This window comes from Euprymna scolopes, chromosome 26 (genome assembly GCF_053919585.1).
Source record: "Euprymna scolopes isolate OS-2025 chromosome 26, ASM5391958v1, whole genome shotgun sequence".
Classification (NCBI taxonomy): domain Eukaryota; kingdom Metazoa; phylum Mollusca; class Cephalopoda; order Sepiida; family Sepiolidae; genus Euprymna; species Euprymna scolopes.
In genome coordinates, this window is record NC_136507.1 from 16755655 (window position 1) to 16777070 (window position 21416).

A 21416-nucleotide genomic window follows, 5' to 3' on the forward strand; every position below is an offset into this window, starting at 1 on the left:
CCTACCAAACTCCTGTCAATTTTGGGTCTACAGACATGAAACTTAATATACAGAGTATTCGAACCGATGCAAAATTTTATATTTGAGTTTTAGCTGGGGAAAATCGGTGCAAAAGTGTGAAAATTAAAAAAGTGGAATTTGTCAGATGAAGGTCGAACGATGGCATTACGAATATGCATGCGTAACGTAATAGCTATTGGTTCATGTTTTAATTTTTAGCCAATGCAGCGAACATGTCTCCATACCTCAAGTATTAACGTCAAAGAAAAAAGTAAATCGTGAGCTAAATATTTTGATTTTGATTCTTGGTGGTGGTACATAAGTCATTTTTTTAAAAACTTTTTAAATCATTGCCATATATTGGGTCCAATATAATATAATAATAAATACGAAATCTGCATTAATCAAAATATCATATTTAAGTGTATTTTATGACCAGGCAATACCGGGCAGCCTACTAGTAACCATACATATACACACACATCGAGCCAGAGATGTCTCGTGTCGCGGGGTTCGAATCGTTCGACTGGTAGTAATCGTGACACCCTGCACTGAAGAATCCCGAAAGGATGAAACACTAGTGTCTGTAGGTATTTAATTATTATAGTAAAAAAATAATTATGACAGCCCCTTTAAGAAATTCGTTTCTTATCGTTGAGCACTTTCCGTTGAATTAAAAAGTCGGTCAATTTAGCTCTTATGCGTAGATCATCGTATAACGATTTGATCACTGTCTGTCTGACGTAATGAACATTTAAATTAAAATGTTTAAAATTCAACGCTATTTCACACGGTTAATAGTAGCCGAATGGATACGGTCTCCGCTAATCGAGCCAGAGATGTCTCGTATCGCGGGGTTCGAATCGTTCGACTGGTAGTAATCGTGACACCCTGCACTGAAGAATCCCGAAAGGATGAAACACTAGTGTCTGTAGGTATTTAATTATTATAGTAAAAAAATAATTATATATATATATATATATATATATATATATATATATATATATATATATATATATATATTTCGTAGCGCAAAATCAACCACTTAATTATTATATCAATCAGTGAATCTATTATGCCCTTAACTCATCAGAAGAAATAGCAACGATCAATCCATCAAAAGGAATTGAAATGTGATTTGACATGGTAAAAATCCGAAAATTGGAAGAGAAATATTTATATGTATATATACATATATATAGACGAACATATACATATATATATATATAGTGATGTTGCTTAGGATGGAATGAAGATCACTATGTAGTTTTTCAATATGATCATAACACCATATTACTTCATTTGTTTTTATTCCCCCCCCCTGCTCCCGTTTTACCCTTTAATATAATCAGAAGAAGCTAAAATGTTGGAAAACTTTCTGAATTAGTGTTTAATATGGTTTAAATTTAATTAAAATTGGATATACTGAAGTGTTAAATGGGCTCTGTCCGTATGGGTTACTTAAAGATGGTAGCATGTAGATTTTAGCCATATAGAGGAAAATGTAGAGCTTCAGGTCCACTTTTGCCTTCCTGGAGAATTTGATACATAATATAAATTTCATCAAAATTGAATACGCTTGTAGTTTTAAAGAAGGTTCTGGCCCCTAGAGCTCTAAAGGCTAAAGGCTTGGAGGACACTTAGAGATTCCATTGTCTTCCCCAGAAAATAAGATTAAAGTTTCATAAACATAGGATATATTTGAAACTTTAAGGAAGTTATGCCCTGATAATCCAACTTAGGGGTACACTTAGAGATCCAGGAACGCTTCCACTGTCTTCCCAGTAAATTTTACATAAGAATACACTTTTAGACTTAATATAGATTCTCTAACATTTTTTTTTCTTTAGAGAACACATAAACATCACATACACACAGAAACATTGAGTTTTATATATATGCGTCATATATATATTATTTTTAAAATATAATTATCCACTGAAACGTGTTTCGTCATCTACGACTCATCAGAGTAGCTGAATCAACGAAACACGTGTCTGTGGATAATTATATTTTAAAAAATAATATATATATCGCTCCCCATGTGGGGGTGCCAAATTGGTTAAAGGAAAAATTATTCCCAACTCGCATTTAGGTAAAAATGCACTTTTGTAAATAATTGAATTCATTCAAGACGTATCGCAAAAACAAAAATAAATAACATATACGTCATATATTATATATATAACTATATATATATATATATATATATATATATATATATATATATATATATATATATATATATATGCGTGCATATTTTATTGAAGAGGATCTTCATTCTTCTTTTTATGATCTTTCTTTCAAATTTTTCTTGTTTTCGTACAAGTATTTTTGTTGTGGGATCCAAAGTTCTTATAAAGTCCCCTAGTTTACCGAACGTTTTTGGTCTCGATTGACCATCGTCAGGGTTGTTCTTCCTGTGCATCCTACTTATTGATTGATTTGTTCTCTGTTGTTTTACTGTTTTTATTACTAATTTACTATGTGTAGTTTCACCTAATTTGAATTTTTTTTCTTCCTCTTCACCTTTATCGTGTTAGAATAGGTGGAGAATTCGGCAGCTGTTGTCAAAGTTTATTTTATTAATGGTTGGGTTTTTACTTTTTATTATTAATGCTTCTAGCATTGTTAGTTGTTGGTAATTATTGCAAGTTTTTAATATGTTAGTGTTATTTTTTAAAAGTTCTTTGTATTGTTTGGAGGTGGTGTTTATTATGTTATGTTCTTGTTCGAGGCGTTTGCAAATAGCACTGGAGGTGTTCTGATGTCCTGTGAGACGTCTTCCCAATGTAGTGCGTGTATGACCAATATAGTTCATATTTTTCGAGTAGCAGTCCTCGAGGGGGCATTTAAACAATACGATCAAAACTATAAAAAAAATCAAACTCGAGATACTGTATAAACAAATAACAGACTTAAAAGAAAAAGAAATAATCACTACACATCCAAACATACAAGACATTTTAAGAGCCGAAGGTATTAAAAACCGCTATAATCCAAAAAACGAAAAACAAATACCAAACCAATCACTAAAAAATATTGCAAAAATCCTCCTTCAAAATCCAGATATCACCATTAAGATAGGCGACAAAACAAAGATCTACGTAGTCCTCAACAAAAATGACTACCTAGAAAAAATAAAAAATATTCTACAAGACAGAACAGAATTTACAAAACTGAATAGAAACAATACTGAAACTTTAAAAAAACAAATCAACCAATTAATCACTAACAATAATAAAGACACAGATTCAATAAAACTTCATAAAATCATAGGAGACTATAAACCTGGCTATATATACGGGAAAATCAAACTACACAAACCTGGAAATCCACTCCGCCCCATAATTTCACAAATCCCCACACCAGTATACGAAATAGCACAACAATTGAATAATATTATAAAAACTTACATCCCTAACAAATATAGTATAAAATCCTCTTACGCAAGATTCCTAGATATAATAAATTTAACAGCACCCCAAAATCAAATCACTGCCTCCCTCGACGTAGAAAATCTATTTACAAATGTCCCTATTAACGAAACAATCAAAATAATAATAAGTACAATATACAACCATGACACATTACCACCCACTAAGATAAAAACACAAGTGTTAGAAAAATGACTGTATCTATGCACTACTAAGGTTCCTTTTACCGACCCTACAGGAAACATCTACGTACAAAAAGAGGGAGTATCCATGGGATCACCCTTAGGCCCAACATTTGCTGAATATTACATGTCAGCAATTGAAAATAAAATCTTTAATAGTAGTATTGAAAAACCCACAATATATGCACGATATGTAGATGATATATTTATATTATCCAAAAATATAAACGAAATAACAAAACTAAAAGAAACACTCGAACTAAACTCCCATCTAAAATTTACCATCGAACATAATATAAACAATAAAATACTATTTCTAGACATACTAATTAACTCTGAAAACGACAAATTTTCCCACCACCGTATACAAAAAACCAACCAGTAAACATTCCTGCCTTCTTAATTTTAACAGCTATTGCCCCAACAAATATAAAATAGCCATAATAAAAAACCTATTAGACCGAGCACACCGAATATCATCTAGTAAAATCCTTTTCTACAAAGAGCTAGCAAACATTAAACAAACACTAGTTAACAATAATTTTCCCATTAAAATAATCGATCAAGAAATAGCCCAATTTATTAGAAATAAAAACAAACCAATTAATCAAAACGAAAACACCCTAATTCCTCTATACTACAAAAATTAAATGCACTATAATCACAAACAGGACGAAATCACCATCAAAAATATTATAAAAAGATACATAAAAATAAAAAATCCTAACAACAAAATAAAACCAATAATATATTATAAAAAATACCTAACGAAAAACCTAGTAGTAAAGAATGATGACAACGATACAACCGATAAAATGAGTATGGTCAATGCAGTTTATTTGTTTAACTGCCCCCTCGAGGACTGCTACTCAAAAAATATGAACTATATTGGCCATACACGCACTACATTGAGAAGACGTCTCACAGGACATCAGAACACCTCCAGTGCTATTTGCAAACACCTCGAACAAGAACATAACATAATAAACACCACCTCCAAACAATACAAAGAACTTTTAAAAAATAACACTAACATATTAAAAACTTGCAATAATTACCAACGGCTAACAATGCTAGAAGCATTAATAATAAAAAGTAAAAACCCAACCATTAATAAAATAAACTTTGACAACAGCAGCCGAATTCTCCACCTATTCTAACACGATAAAGGTGAAGAGGAAGGGAAAAAAATCAAATTGGGTGAAACTAATAGTAAATTAGTAATAAAAACAGTAAAACGACAGAGAACAAATCAATCAATAAGTAGGATCCACAAGAAGAACAACCCTGACGATGGTCAATCGAGACCGAAAACATTCAGTAAACTAGGGGACTTTATAAGAACTTTGGATCCCACAACAATAATACTTGTACGAAAACAAGAAAAATTTGAAAGAAAGATCATAAAAAGAAGAACAAAGATCCTCTTCAATAAAATATGTGCGAATAATGAAATTCTGCCTAAATATACAAAACTCAAATATATATATACATATATATATATATATATATAAGGCGACTGTCAGATAAGACGAGGTACAAAATTGGAGCAAATCAATAAATTTATCATATATCGGTTGTATAAGACGACTGTTAAATCATGAAACCATTTTTATTTAACCTAGGTTAGAGATTGCAACATCCGGTATTTTATGAAATATTGATTTTTAAAGATGTTTTTTTAACTTTAAAGGTCGTTTTATATGCCGAAATATACGGTAAATGAAATTATTTACTTACATAAAACACTTGGCCAACATTTAACCCTCCTCCAGGTGAGCAAGCAAGGTCACCTAATTTCATGGTATCTTTGACCTAAGGAAAAACAAAACAACATTTATTTCAATTGCATATACATATTATATCAGGTTGTCTGGAAAGTTTGCACTGAATTTTAAAGGAAATGAAAAGTAATATCCATTATATTTCTCTTTAGTCTGTCTGTTTGTTTGTTTGTCCACTCCACTTTTCCTGTGAAACTACCGAACCGATCTGGATGAAATTTTGTATGAACATTTGATATGATAACATACAGTGAACTAAGCATTATGGTATCCGTTCAATAGGGGATTAATAGCTACAACATCATTTTTTTTTTTTTTTTTTTACACGGTGGTCACCACTTATCAAGGCCCAGAAGCTACTCAGGGATAAGGGTTATTGCAAGTACAGTACGTTAGTGTGGAGATTTAATGAAATGTTTACTTAAGGGGGCAGTTCATTAGGAATTTGTTTATGTTGGACTTGAAGACATCCAGGTTGTAGTCAGGTGGGAAGCAGGCAGACAGCGTGCAGTTCTAAGAAAGAAGCTTTGTTCATGGAACTACCTTTTGATTTAGGCACAGATAAAGAGTGGGGAAAATTTTTGACAGTGGATTCAGCTAGACGGGTGTTTTTCATGAAAGATTGGCGAGGGGGGGACCAGAGAGTGGAGTTCAGACGAGCACCTGCAATGGAAATAACAATAAAACAAAGATAGGCTCGCAACGTCTCTTCTGTGGGAGAGAGGTTGCAGGGAAGAGAAAGGGCATCCTCCACTAAGCCACGAAGTCTATTTTGTATTCTGTCAAGGCAGGATAGGCTGTTTTTAGCAGCTCCTGCCCAGATGTGGCAACAGTATTCCATCCTTGTATATTTGTATATTTTTTTTGTATAGATACTCCCTCAGGAATTTGTCTATTAAAAATAGTCCTGTGGCAATGGAATAGTTGTGACGCGTGTAAGCCTGAAATGCTGAAATCATGTAATAATGTATGTATATATATGTATGTATACCAATGATTGTCTTCAGTGTCATGTCTGCTTGAGCATGTGAATTTGCCAGCAGGACTAAAAAAGCCATTTTTGGGCTCATGGACTTTCAATGCCTGAGGGAGTGGCACTCGTCTAACAAGACGTTGTAATCATCATATATATATATGTATATATATAAGTGAGAATGTATGTGTATGAGGGCACTTCTCAACCTATATACTCAACAGATGTTTGATCTCCAGACTTGAAATTTAGTATAGAGGATATTCAGACACATGGAAAACTTTTAATTGGTTTTCATCCAGAAAAAGGGGCTGTTAAGTGGTCAAATTGTTCTTATTTTGATTGTTATTTTCATAACGTTGCAGTCGATGTAACCTCTGACCTTCTTCAGATGTATCTTGTCAGACTTCTGAATTTTTCTGCTGAATTCAGGAGCCTTTCCGTAGTAGAGCTAGAGAATCTGCATAGAATTTCAAACGTAACACTTTATTTATAATTGGCGTAGTGGATAAAGTACTTGGTAAAATTCTGTTTTCAGTTGTGCTCTTCTGGAGGTTGAAGATTTCAACATCAGTGCAGATGCTACTCAAAATACATGGTGTGGCAGAAATATCTCCCATATTTTAAACTTTCAACTATATGTTGCTAATGAGCTTATGCAAGTACCAATGAAGTTTGCGTTTAGCTAATTACTTGCCATTTTTTTTTCAGGTACTCTTGTAAAGAAATATGGTTTGGATTAATGCACATCGTGTTTTTAATGTAGAAATGTTTTTAAAGAATGGTAAATCTGTAAATGTAACTCAGTGAGCTTTTCGATTTCATTACAAGTTAGGACGGCATGATGCTTATTCCAGACAGAAAATCAATACAGCTATTAGTTGCAAATTTATGGGCTACAGGTTCATTACAAGTTAGGACGGCATGATGCTTATTCCAGACAGAAAATCAATACAGCTATTAGTTGCAAATTTATGGGCTACAGGTTCATTACAAGTTAGGATGGCATGATGCTTATTCAAGACAGAAAATCAATACAGCTATGGGTTGCAAATTTCAGGGCTACAGGTTCATTACAAGTTAGGACGGCATGATGCTTATTCCAGACAGAAAATCAATACAGCTATTAGTTGCAAATTTATGGGCTACAGGTTCATTACAAGTTAGGATGGCATGATGCTTATTCAAGACAGAAAATCAATACAGCTATGGGTTGCAAATTTCAGGGCTACAGGTTCATTACAAGTTAGGACGGCATGATGCTTATTCCAGACAGAAAATCAATACAGCTATTAGTTGCAAATTTATGGGCTACAGGTTCATTACAAGTTAGGATGGCATGATGCTTATTCAAGACAGAAAATCAATACAGCTATGGGTTGCAAATTTCAGGGCTACAGGTTCATTACAAGTTAGGACGGCATGATGCTTATTCCAGACAGAAAATCAATACAGCTATGGGTTGCAAATTTCAGGGCTACAGGTCCATTACAAGTTAGGATGGCATGATGCTTATTCCAGACAGAAAATCAATACAGACATGGGTTGCAAATTTCAGGGCTACAGGTTCATTACAAGTTAGGATGGCATGATGCTTATTCCAGACAGAAAATCAATACAGCTATGGGTTGCAAATTTCAGGGCTACAGGTTCATTACAAGTTAGGACGGCATGATGCTTATTCCAGACAGAAAATCAATACAGCTATGGGTTGCAAATTTCAGGGCTACAGGTCCATTACAAGTTAGGATGGCATGATGCTTATTCCAGACAGAAAATCAATACAGACATGGGTTGCAAATTTCAGGGCTACAGGTTCATTACAAGTTAGGACGGCATGATGCTTATTCCAAACAGAAAATCAATACAGCTATGGGTTGCAAATTTCAGGGCTACAGGTTCATTACAAGTTAGGATTGCATGATGCTTATTCCAGACAGAAAATCAATACAGCTATGGGTTGCAAATTTCAGGGCTACAGGTCCATTACAAGTTAAGATGGCATGATGCTTATTCCAGACAGAAAATCAATACAGCTATGGGTTGCAAATTTCAGGGCTACAGGTTCGGCATTTAAAAGAAAACCAGGGGGGGGGGGCTTAAAGTGCTTGAACGCCAGACAGTATTTGAGCTGTGAGACTTCCTGTTACTCAGTTTTCTACACGTTCAGCTTGCAAGCATGCTTTGGTCTCAGGATTCTGATCGGACAGTTAGAAGAATTCTACACGCTGATATACAGTTTAATCCACACAAATTAATGATTGCTCAGAAACTGCACGAGTGCGACTGGGAAGATCGCTTGTCAAAATGTGGGAGATATTTCTGCCTCACCCTGTATAATTGCAAATTACTTAGGCATATCTGATGGAAGAAGAGTATGAAGGGTTTCATTAAAAATTTAGTGCATATTCCTGAATTCGACAGAAATATTCCTAGGTTTGACAAGAAGAATATGCCAGAGTTCACATCAGCCGAAACGTTGTGCAAATAATACTTAAGATGAGAACAGTAGTCCGAATAATCCAAATAATCCAAATTATCAATATTCATCTCAAAAAGTATAAAATCAAAGCACTGTCTTGTTATCTATTCCTAGGGAAATAACTCATGCCCTTACAAGAAACATAAAGGAGTTATAACTGGATTATGGCCCTTACATCTGGGAGTTTGCTTTTGGCAGATGGTGAATTGATCAAGGATTATGTTTCATTTTAAGTCATAACGATATTAGTGTCTTGGACTTACCAGTTTCCTTGTCAATCTGTTTTTGTCATTAATCAAGTAAACAGCTTTGTCAACTGCAGAAAGACCGACAGTAGCGTGTGGAGAACCTTTCAACTGGATTTCAACATTTGTCATCGGATGATGCAATGGTCGTTTCGGCGAAGTCGCAAGTTGAAGCTGGGGACAGGAAAAAATTATGGAAGGAATTATGAAAACCAGAACTTTCATCAGCAGAAATAATTCTTTAAAAGAATAATTAGTTTATTTTTATTAGCGACTAGAAGAATTTGTTTTGTTTTTAATTCCTGCAAATACTAAAAGCATTTATAGGAATTTAATGAATTCCCTTCAATTCTTGTGTTAACTGCCGATGGTATTAAGATAAAATGCTAACCTACAAAGTCAAAGGGGGTTTTGTGACTGGGTTTGAATCAGCAGTAATTATCACTTCCTAAACTGATGATTGCGTAAGCATGAAACACTATTGTCTGTAGGTATAAAAAAATTGTTAATATTTAATTAAAAATATTTATAGACATTAGTGTTTCATGGTTACACAATCGTCATTGTAGAAAGTGATAATTACTGTTGGTCGGGAGAGTCAATCCCAGTCAACAAAGTCACCTTTGCATCTTTCCTCCAGGTCAACTAACATGTAAATGGAAGGAAATTAATCCCATTTTGGGGGGAACTTTTACAATTAACAGGAAGTTGGAATACTGCATTTTCATTAAGTTGATTTTTTTTCTAAATTCCCTAAATAGCACTCAACTTTGATTTTCTTAAAAGGGCTTTATAACTGTAATAATTTTTAAAGTAATTATTTCTATGTGTAACTCTGCCCTCGTGGGGAGTTTAAGTAAATAGAGACTAGAAATTCAGCTGAAACTTGTTTGATTTTGTATGAAAAGAATGTCCAAAGTTTATTTTTTGTACCAAAATGTTTTTAAAGTTTAATAAAAAAAAAAAACGTTCAAATATGTTTTTATATTCCTTCAAGGCCCATGGCACAGTGGATAGAGGTGTTGAATCTCTACGGTTCCGAGTGAACATTGTCTGAAGATAGAAGTTTCAATCCTACCCAAAATCAGCCAGAGGATGAGTTGGCCAAAACGTGGTGAGATGACAACAACTATGGAAGGCAGTAATTACTGATGATACAGTTAAGAAACTCAGCATCGCAGTAAACCACCTGAGGAAGGCCAGAGGAATAGTTGGCCGAAATGTTGTGAAACAGCAACTATAAAGATGAGGATAACAGTTTGCAAATAAATAAATAAACAAATAAATAAATAAACAAACAAATAAATAAATATACAAAATTACTCAATTTCAATAATAAAAAATAGGAAATAAGTTCCTTTCCACATCCAATATTGAACCCTAAACACTAAAGTTTTTTGTTGTTGTGTTAATGTTAGATGTAACCATTATGTTTTAGTGAGAGGGAGTTCTGCCGCCACCTGGACTTAAGGTTAGTGGTAGAGTTTTTATTTTTTTTTTTTGGAGGTTGTATCAGCTTAGCTTAGAGTTAATAACAGGATTAAGGGACAGTTGTTTTTATTGGATGTTTTTATAGGGTGTTGCCACTCGGATTTAGGGTTAGTGGTAGGGTTAAGGGAAATTTGTTTTTTCATCCTCCCAACAAAAACACATAATATTTATCTCCACTACCCTGGCCCCGATATGGATGAATATTCTACATTAAATTTATATACCAAGCTGGTCCCATGTTCTAAATTCTAAAAGAATTGGAAGTCATGTTTAATTTCAGGAGAGTTTCCGATGGGTAGTTATTCTGTACAAGTCCTGAAGATGAAGAATTCTCAGTGGACAGCTGTTCTATACAGGTTCTGGACTTTATAATTTTGCAGCCAAACAGCAAATGATCCTTCTCATGTTGACACAAAAAAATTATGTGTTGGAATGCTAAGAGATTTAATTTTTATGGAGCAATGCTGCTTTCTGATTGGCTGATAGCAGAACATGGATTAATTTGATTTGTCAGTTCCTAGCAGCAGGGTTTTATAAATAGAATCTCCCAACTTTGAGAGAGCCTATCCCCATTAAATACGGTGCGGATGAATCTCCTTGCTGCTTTGGTTGCTTGGAGACTTGGAGAGAAAAGTACCAGTTAAAAATCCATTCTTGACAATCAGCACGAAAGGTGCAGGGCCAGGAACTAGCCCAGTACCTGTTGGACTGAGATACACCGTCTGGGTATCACCCAGAAGGTCCACCCACCCAGGCCTTGCCACCAGACTTTCGGGTGGAGTAAGTTCATTGCTTACTGCCTAAGGTGCCCCGACTGAGGAATTCTGACGGGGATGTTCAGGTAATTTTTGTTAGGTAAGAGTGCCCCTCTTTTAGGGGAGCTTTCTCGACCTTGTGTCACACAATTCAAATATCTATCCTCCATTACACATCAAAAATATTGCAACACATTTTATACAGGATTTTCAGGTTGTTTGCATGTAAACTTCTAAATAAAGTAGAATCTATTTTTTGAGGTGATTTAGCTAATGGTCCACATCTACTTTTTAATTTAGATATAATTTTCTTTTTAATTTGACAAACTTCTTAATGATTTCTCTTTAAGTATCGCTACCAAGATTTTGACACTCTCATAGTGAGATTTTTCTCACACTGCCATTTTTTCAATATTTATCAATAGCACAAGTAAAAAGGCACATTTATACCAGTGCGATTTTTATCTAAATTTATTTTGTTCATATCTTTAAGGTAAAGAAGTTATTTATTTAAAAAACAACAGCAACAACGACGAAAAGAAAACATATCATTTTTTTGTTTCCTAAAATTTCTAATATTATATTATATTGTATAACTACGAAACGATATTTCAAAATGCCAATATATTATTTTATTAATCTATATCATGTAGCCACACGGAGCACAAGAGTGAATATTCAACTTATCTGTGATCAACACTTCAATGGACAACTATCCATAAGTGATTTTTATATTTTTGATAGAAAAATGATGTAAACAAAAAATAAATAAATAAATATCACTTGAAAAAGGATCTATTAGGTCGAAAGTTTGTTTGTTCATATCTTTAAGATAAATAATTTATTTCTAAGAATAATACACTTTTTGGTTTTTCAAAATTTCTAATAATAATTCAAATACGAGACGATATTTCAAAGTGCCAATAACTCATAGATTTATAGTAGAACTCAAACAACGATACCACACCTCTAATAAGCTGCCATTGCGACTTTGAATCTGTGCTTAATTCCTAAGCTCGGTGCTGATTGGTGCTTTAACTTCCTTTCTGGTTTATCCAATTAAGGTACATCTCTCATGCAAGCAGATCACGTTATGGAAGATTATAAAAGGGACAAGACACTGTTTACTTCTTTTCCCCTTCTCTCCATGACACAACTACAGACTTCTCTCTTGAAACTCAACAGAACCCCATTCTCCACTGGAACTCATTGTTACGTTTCTGTCTAGAGATATGAATGCACAACAAATTAAAAGAAAGAACTAATAAAAATCTAAGCTAGAATAAAGGAATATTTATTTTTAACATAAAACAAAAACATACAAAATATTTACAAGCAAATACACTTTGTTCGTACTACTGCTACTAGCTTTGAAGATGATTATAAGGTCTATAGTGTTGACAGTGAAAGGGAGATAATAACTACTAACTTCAAATAAAATGTTTTATGTATGGGCAAATCAAATAATAAGAATATTAAAAGATTGTTCTTTGGTTAGTGAGAAAATATACAGAAATCTTTGTATTTACCAAAATTCTAGTTTCTTCAAATGATGCAGTGGTTTGGTTTTAATGAGTTTCTTTCGGCTGGATTTTCATCCAAGAAACATTACCGGAGTTCTTAACAGCAAGTCGGCAACTTTAAATCAACCACTTTGTTAACAAACTGATTTGGCTTCTTGTGTAAGCACCCTTAAATAGTTTCTGTATGGAATTTTCTTGATTATTCTAGATTGTTCCAAAAACGTTCTAAATAGAATATTTTAATATACTATTCCTTTTTATAATGGAAATTGGAATTGGAGAGGAAAATACCCTCTCATAACACTCATCATAGCGACCACTAACACATGTGGACTCAATGACAAGTGACAAACACACTCACACATATACGCACACAATTTTAATTTTTACAAAGGGGGTTACCACATACCAAGGCCGGGAGGCCACTCCAGGGTAAGGGTTAATGTGTGTATTGTAGTCATTGGGACAGTAGCATGATAATCGTTTGTGGTGGAAATTTAGTATAATCAGATTATTTACGAGGACGGTTCAATAAGAACTTGTTTACATTGGACTTGAAAATAGCGATATTGTAGTCAGCTGAAAAGGAGTCAGAGCGTTGCTGTTGGAAAGAGAGAAGCTTGGTTTTAAAATCACCCAACCACCTTTTTCCCTATTGTATCACATGCTCAAGATGAGAGGAGAGAGCATCAGAGAGATCTTGGCCATTTCTGGTCTTTGAAGTGTTGCCATAGATGGTAGTATCGTCTGCATAAATGTATATGAAAGATCTAAGAATGTGATTTGAGAGGTCATTGATGAAGATCAAAAGAGAGTTGGGCTCAGGATGGAACCCTAACGGACAAGATTAATACTGTGAGCTTTTGATTTTTGCCCATTAACCACTACTTTAATAAACCTATCAGACAGGAATTTAATAATTGAGAAGACATTTCTAGCTATTCCATAGCTAGGGATCTTGTGTAGCAGGCCTTTATGCTACACTATCGTAAGCTGATATCTCAAGAGAAATTTATTCACAGGTTAACGAAAAAGACTCAATAAAATTGTTTTAAATATTAGAAATAGATTTTGTCTCATTTCTATAGATTTAAAATCGGAAGGAAGAGGAAGGGGGAGAAACAGAAAGAGACGCGTGGCGATTTGAAAGGTATGCTTGACAAGCACGTGAATCTTCTCTCTCTTAACTACCCCTTTGAAAGTGAGCCGGTCGACGTGCGAATGTTACATGATAAGGGCTGTCCCCTTTTCATGTAAGTATAAAAATAGAGAGTAGTTAAAATGAAAATGAAATAGCATAGGCGAAATTCGAACCTCGTAATTTAGGTTTAGAAATAGATTACGTGTGAGAATTAGAAAATGGAATGTAAAACAAACGATTTGTTTAGAATAGAGATAAAATAGTTTCAAGAAAAGAATGTGCACTGTCAATTTTGTTATGAAAATTCAATTGAAAGAATGCAGCTACAAAATAATTTAATAAACATGTTTTTAACATATTGGAAATATAGGTTACTGAGTATAGGTTAAAATTCCTTTTGTAAAAAAAGGAAAAGTTTTGGACATGTATGTCCAGAACATGTGTCTATGACGTCATGGGAAATAGAAAGTTCTAGAGATAGTTAGAAATCTTGGGAGTTAAGCAGAAGAAGGAGGGGGAGAGTCAGAGAGAGTCTGAGGTCGACAGACGACAGTCTGCAGTTTGGAATTCGAACGTCTAGAAGCGAGACGGTCACTTTGAAACTTAATATGTGAAGCTTTGAATTCTTGATGAGAAAACCACGGCCGGTCGTGAGAAGAAATAAACCCATCATGTGTTTTATAAACGTCGTATTTGTGTTGTGATTCCACCAAAAGGTAAAGTGAATTGTTATTATATGTCTATATATCTGTTATAAAATGTCGTGACATACACATCTCATATCTACACTAAGACTGTCTGAACACTATCTCTTCACTCAAAGAGCTTCTCATATCAACACTTCTCAGTATGAACTTTTTAATATATATGAATCTTCATAACAGAAACAACGACATTCTTCATAACACGAACAATTTCTCTCTCACAACATTCCTCTCTCTCTCTCGAAGACTCAACGACAAACTCTAAGACTCTCTTTTAATGAAACCCCTATATAACACGAACTTGGTGATTTGAAAATCATTCTTTTTTTCTTTAACTCGAACATTCAATGATTAAATGTACGAACCCTGCGACTAGGTTACTCTAGCAATCAAAAATTAAGTTTTATAAATTTTTAAAGAATCGTTTTTAGCATCGAAAATTAGGCTAAAATTTTTACCGATTCTGATTCTAATTTCAATACTTTACAGAAAAAAGATTCCAGCTTTTTTGATTCCAATTCTAATTAGTCGTCCCAGCACTAGTTATCACCATTCATCAAGGTTGGTGATTGTTGATTGTTAACTGCTACTTGTTTATATTTTATTTCAGTTTTGTTTAACCAAATCACAAATCTCAAATAAGAAACGAAAAAAAAAAAAAATGTTCTGTTACCTCTGGTGAACCACAGATGTCGACAACTTTAAAAGATCGGGAGTCGGCAACAACCTCTTTTCGCCGTGCATAATAGGCAATCACTCTCCCGACTGGAATCATATCCCCGGTTACCCGGAAATTAATACGCCAACCGTCTCTATTGTATGGAAGAACGCCGTACTTCAGAATTTTACTTTTGCCGATTATCTGAAAAGTAAAAAGATAATTAAAAGATGCAACAATTTGTAGAAGATAAAACAAAAACAGATAGCGTGTTTTAACATAACTATCCTCACTATGATCAATGCGAGCAGTATAGTTTTTATTTTGACTCTCTATACATACTCGCAGTTCAGCCTGGCTTTGCTCAGACCCTATGTACTGTTCATAACTTTATGTGAATATATATATATATATATATATATATATATATATATATATATATATATGTTGCTTCATTTTTTAATTACTGTTTTATCTGTTTGGTTACAGATGTTTTGGATGTTGGACCGTGTTTACGATCTAACAGCCTCGTCAGACCTTACAAAACAATTCTTCCTAATACTAACCAACCATTTCTGTAAGGTCTGACGAGGCTGTTGGATCGTAAACATGGTCAAACATCCGAAACATATGTAACCAAACAGATAAAACAGTAATAAAAAAATAAAACACAAATTTACTCTGCAATAGTATTGAGCACTCTCTTCAGGTTTTTACTGATTACTAGTTTTACCATATATATATATATATATATATATATAATATAAAGCTGAATGCGTGTGTGTGTGTGTGTGTGTGTGTGTGTGTGTGTGTGTGTGTGTGTTTGGTCACGAACAGGCTCCTATATGGTTGATTATTTTTAAAAACTGATTACATATAATGATAGAAGATGTATCGAGACACAGGAATGGGTATGTTTGATCCTGCAAAGCGGTGGTTCATTAAAATTGTGGGGTCTGCATTCGTGTCTGGTCCACAAAGTATGGAAATAAAAAATTTAAAAATTAAAAAAAAAAAAACGTTTACAATTTAAAAAAATTTTTTTTTTATTACATTCTCACCCCAAACCAGGCACATTGCCACTTTGGTGTAGGGGACTACTATCAGGGGCAGCAACTACTGGGGCACTATGTTGGGATTTGGGCAGCAAGATGTCGGTTCACATTACACTTGAACTTCTGCATGTCAGTACAGTTAGGGAAGCAGGAACCTGGAATGGAATTCCAGAGTCTAGCGGTTCTGGGGAAGAAACTACTGGAGTAGAAAGATCTTTTACATCTAGGGATCTCTACTGTGTGCGGGTGGGATTTAGCTGCTTGTCGAGTTTGTAGAGGGTGTCTATGCCGTGGGGGCACAAATGTCTGCAGTTCGTCAGAGCATTCACCATTAAAATACTTGTAGAACAGGCAGAGGGATGCAACGTTTCGTTGATGGGACAGAGGCTGAAGCTTAAATGCCAGTTCAGGGCCTATCAGATTGGCGATCTCTTTTGAACTTTGTCTAGGAGCGAGAGACTAGCAGCAGATGCACCAGCTCAAATATGACAGCAATACTCCATACATTGGCGAATGGTGGCCTTATAGAGGTACAGGATACTTTCAGGTGTCAGTAGTTTTCTAGCACGGTAGAGAGAGCCCACCTTCTTCGCAGCGGCCCTGGCAATGTTTTCAATGTAATTGTTCCAACTCATGTTTCCTGTGAATGTTAGGCCAAGATGTACTCTCAGATAGGGAGTCACTGGCCATTGCTATTGGTGGCAGAGAAGGTTTCTTGTAATTATTGAAGGAAACGAGTTTAGTCTTGGCAGCATTGAATGTGACCATCCATTTTTGTCCCCATTCCACTACAGATTGGAGTTCATCCTCTAGTGTTTTTGCCATTTCTTTAGTTATGTGTTCATTTGTTTTCCTGTCATGCCTGTTATAGAGTGTGGTGTCATCAGCATATATACCCATCTCAGAGGCAGTTTTGTCAGGGAGGTCATTAATAAATATTAGGAACAATAGAGGTCCAAGGATAGACCCCTGAGGCACTCCCGCATTTATATCATATTGTTTAGATGTACGACCATCGAGGACAACCTGAATTTTTCTCTTATCTAAGAAGGATTTAATTATGTTAAGTATTCTACCAGTGATACCATATGATTTAATTTTCCTGAGGAGACCCTCATGCCATACCCTGTCAAAAGCCTTCGATATATCTAGAGCTACCGCTCTGCCCTCCCCTGCTTTGTCCAGTGAATGGTATATACGTTCAGAGATTACAGTGAGGATGTCTGCGGTGGAACGGGCTTGTCTAAATTCATATTGTTTGTCAATCAGAAGTTTAGCATCTGTAAGGTGACGGACTAGAGCATGGTTAATTATGGTCTCAAATATCTTGGCGAAAAGTGGGAGGAGGCTAATGGGGCGATAATTTGATGGGTCAGTTCTTTCGCCAGAATTCTTGAATACTGGTACCACAGAAGCAGTTTTCCAACAGCCCGGAAAGCATGATTCATTAAGCCCGGAAAGCATGATTCATTAAGGCATTTGTTGTAGAGTTTGGAGAGAACTGGAGCTACTTCGGCTGAGCACTTTTTTAATAGCACAGCTGGGATGAGATCAGGTCCACATCCTTTTGAAGTGTCAAGGTTTTTTATGATAGCATGTACCTGAGCAGGGGTGATTTTTAGATCGTCTAGTGTGGCGTCTGTCCGCAAAGGAAAGTCAGGCAGGGGGTGGTTGGAAGGGTCCAGTGTCGAGTTTGAGGCAAACCGGCTGGCAAACATATTAGCCTTTTCAGTTGCTGAGCAAACAACCTCGTGATTGTTGGTTAGAGGGCGAATTGTGTTTTTGATATAGATGTACATTAGAATACTTTGATAAGTATGTTTTAACTTAAATAGGGATGGTATAATAAAATTGTGGGGTCTGCGTTTGCTCCTGGCCTCCATAGAATGGAAATAGGCACAAACTTTAATGAAGACTTTTCATATCTCTCTGCGTAAGTATACTTTGATAATTATGTTTCAGTTTTAAGAAATATGGTATAATAAAATTATGAGGTGTTCGTTCGTGCCTGACCTCCATAGAATGGAAATATGTCACAAAGTTTAACAAGGTTTTTTAATATAGATCCACAGAATATTGTGATAAGTGTTTCAGTGTGAACAGGTATGGTATAATAAATTATGGGGTTTATCTATTTTATTTTTACTTTCATCATATTTTGCTTTGGTTTTGATACCCCCAAATTGGAAACTATCTCTTTACAACCCTTCCTTTTCATAACCTATCATACTTTCATAAATCAGAGTCCATTTTCTGTAGGCTGTTTTTGAACCCAGTCAACGACGGGTACTTTTGCTAGTATATATATATATATATATATATATATATATATATATATATATATATATATATTAAAATGTTTGACTCATGTCCTACATCTAAAATTTCAAGTGTTTATACACAAAATTGGCGGAGGAGTTTGGTAGAGTCTGCAATGGTCAACTATTTCAACTTTCACCTCTTGGCAACCAAATTTCGCCCAAAAATTGATTAAAAAGTTTGCTGCATGTCTGAATACCCTTTATGTAAAATTTCAAGTGTTTAGACCCAAAATTAGCTGAATAGTTTGCTAGAGACCGCAAAGGTTAAATCTTTTGAACTTTTACCTCTTGGCAGCCAAAAACCGATTTAAAAGCTTGTCCTATGTCTGAATACACTTTATGTAAAATTTCAAATGTTTAGACCAAAAATTGGCTGAGTAATTTCGTAGAGACTGCGAGGTCAAGTTTTTTAAAACTTTGACCTCAATTTAGACCCGTTAACATTTATTGTTTTGGGCTTAAATCAAATAAAAAAGTTTGATCCATGTCCAAGTAACCTACATCTAAAATTTTTTTTAAGTATTTAGAGCCAAAATTGGCAGAGAAGTTTGGTAGAGTTTTCAAAAGAACTTTGACTCCTTGGAAGCCAAATTTCTGGCCGAAAACCAATTAATAAGATTTTCCTAAATCTTAATAACCCTTATGTCAAATAGGGAAATGTACACATACAGACAGTTTCACTTTTATAGATATACAGATACATTATTCAAGGGGGAAGAAAGAGTACTTCTCAGTAATTACCGTGAATACGGTTAGTATAGTCTTTATTTCAATTTTACATGTAGATTTTTTAATACAATAAATACGATTAGTATAGTTTTTTTATTTAAATTTATATATATATATACATTTGTTTATTTATAGAGAGGAAAGAGTGCTTCTGAAGATATTAATCATTAGTAATTGCATTAAGTATGATTAATATAGTTTTTATTTCAATTTATATGCGAATACCTTCTTTATGAAAGGGGAAAATGTGCCTATCAATTTCTAAAAAAAAAAAAAAAAAGGTTTCTATAATGTCATAACGTGCGCTTTAACATCTTTTTTTTTTTTAAACCCTTTCTTTATCTTTCTTTGATGACCAGATTTAAGGGCATCACAAATACTGCTGATGTTTTGGTGCTTCTGCACAGTCATTCGTTTCAATCTGCAGCTGATTTCTTAATTGGATAAACCAGAAAGGTGGAAATTAATGAGCTCCTTACAATCATTAAGAGAAAGTCGATGTATAGGAACTAAATATTACGTTGTATAACCTGAAACAACAACAATTACGATTAGAGATGCTTTGTTGCCTAAAAGGTGGATATTTTAAGTTGATTTTAAGCTCATTTGTTACTGCAGAGTTCTTTTGCCTTCTCGATTTGAATTTAATTTTTTAAATTGACGTGAATACTAGGATACTTCAATTAAAAGTCAAATTATAGAAGAATAAAAGATGAATCAAATGAGGTATAAGTTGTTTAAACAGTTACATTCAATTTAGCTTAAATTTGCAGTTTTTTGAAAAAATGACAAGTGCCGATTTTTTTGCTGCCACTGTGTATATATATAAGTTAGAAAAGCATTTCATCCAAGGCATGAAAATTGTTAAAAATGTTTTTATTATAGGCTTTAAAAATAAAGGTACAAGATTCAATTTGAAATTTATTTATCTTCAAAGTGTACTTTTATAAATTTTACAAAGTAAGGTATAAAAATTTAATTCAAATTGAATCAAAAAAATTACCTTGGATTTATTTTATGTAATGTACATTGTGTTGCACTTTAAAAAAATAATCATTGAAAATTTTATATCTATATCATTAATTGCTAGAAAAAAGTCTTTATTAAAGTTTGTGCCTATTTCCATTCTATGGAGGCCAGGAGCGAATGCAGACCCCACAATTTTATTATACCATCCATATTTAAGTTAAAGCATACTTATCAAAGTATTATTAAGTACATCTATATCAAAAACACTTGTAAACATTTTTTTTTTAATTTTAAAATTTTTTATTTCCATACTTTGAAGGACCACGCGTGTACGCAGACCCCACAATTTTAATGAATCATCATTATGCCAGATCAAACATACCCATTGCTGTGTCTCGATACATCTTCTATCATTATATGTGATCAGTTTTCTATAATAGTCAACCGTATAGGAGTCTATTCATGACTAGACACACACACAGACGTTCAGCTTTATATTATAGAAGAAGATATATATATATATATGTTTGTGTCGAAAAAGGGGAAAAAATGTATATATATTCTGAGTATAATTTCATGAATAAAAAAATAAAAAATAAGAAATGTTTTATTACCATGTAGTAAAGTTTTGTTTTAAAGAATATTCTGGAAGTGCTCGCTTGCATCGTGACAAAATCACCAACCTTAAAAGAGAAAAAGAAAACAATATGAATTTTTCTTGAAATAAGGTATTGTTGCTAGTTACATTATTTACAGGTTTAGGACTATAGTCCTCATATACCTTGCTCTTGTGCCAATTGAGAGCTATGGAAGATAAAAAAGGGGCAGATAAATAATGGTTCAGAATACAAACAATGGATAAGATGGTTCCGAATGAGACAAGATGAAAATATAAAAATTTCTTTTATATAAGCGAAATTAGCTCAAGAAAAAAAAGCATGGAGAGTTATGCTGCAAACTTGTTGTG

At 34.0% G+C, this 21416-nt stretch overlaps 1 protein-coding gene across 1 annotated transcript in view; it reads right to left on the reverse strand.

Moving 5' to 3' along the window:
* The window catches only part of LOC145247929 (complement C3-like), a 210974-nt gene that overhangs the window by 133974 nt on the left and 55584 nt on the right, over window positions 1–21416 (reverse strand). The window contains exons 12-15 of the mRNA XM_080109568.1: window positions 21064–21132; window positions 15391–15579; window positions 9122–9277; window positions 5360–5434 (exon numbers count right to left, since the gene is read on the reverse strand). Coding sequence (XP_079965694.1) covers window positions 5360–5434; window positions 9122–9277; window positions 15391–15579; window positions 21064–21132 — 489 coding nt within the window. The remainder of the gene's footprint in view (window positions 1–5359; window positions 5435–9121; window positions 9278–15390; window positions 15580–21063; window positions 21133–21416) is intronic.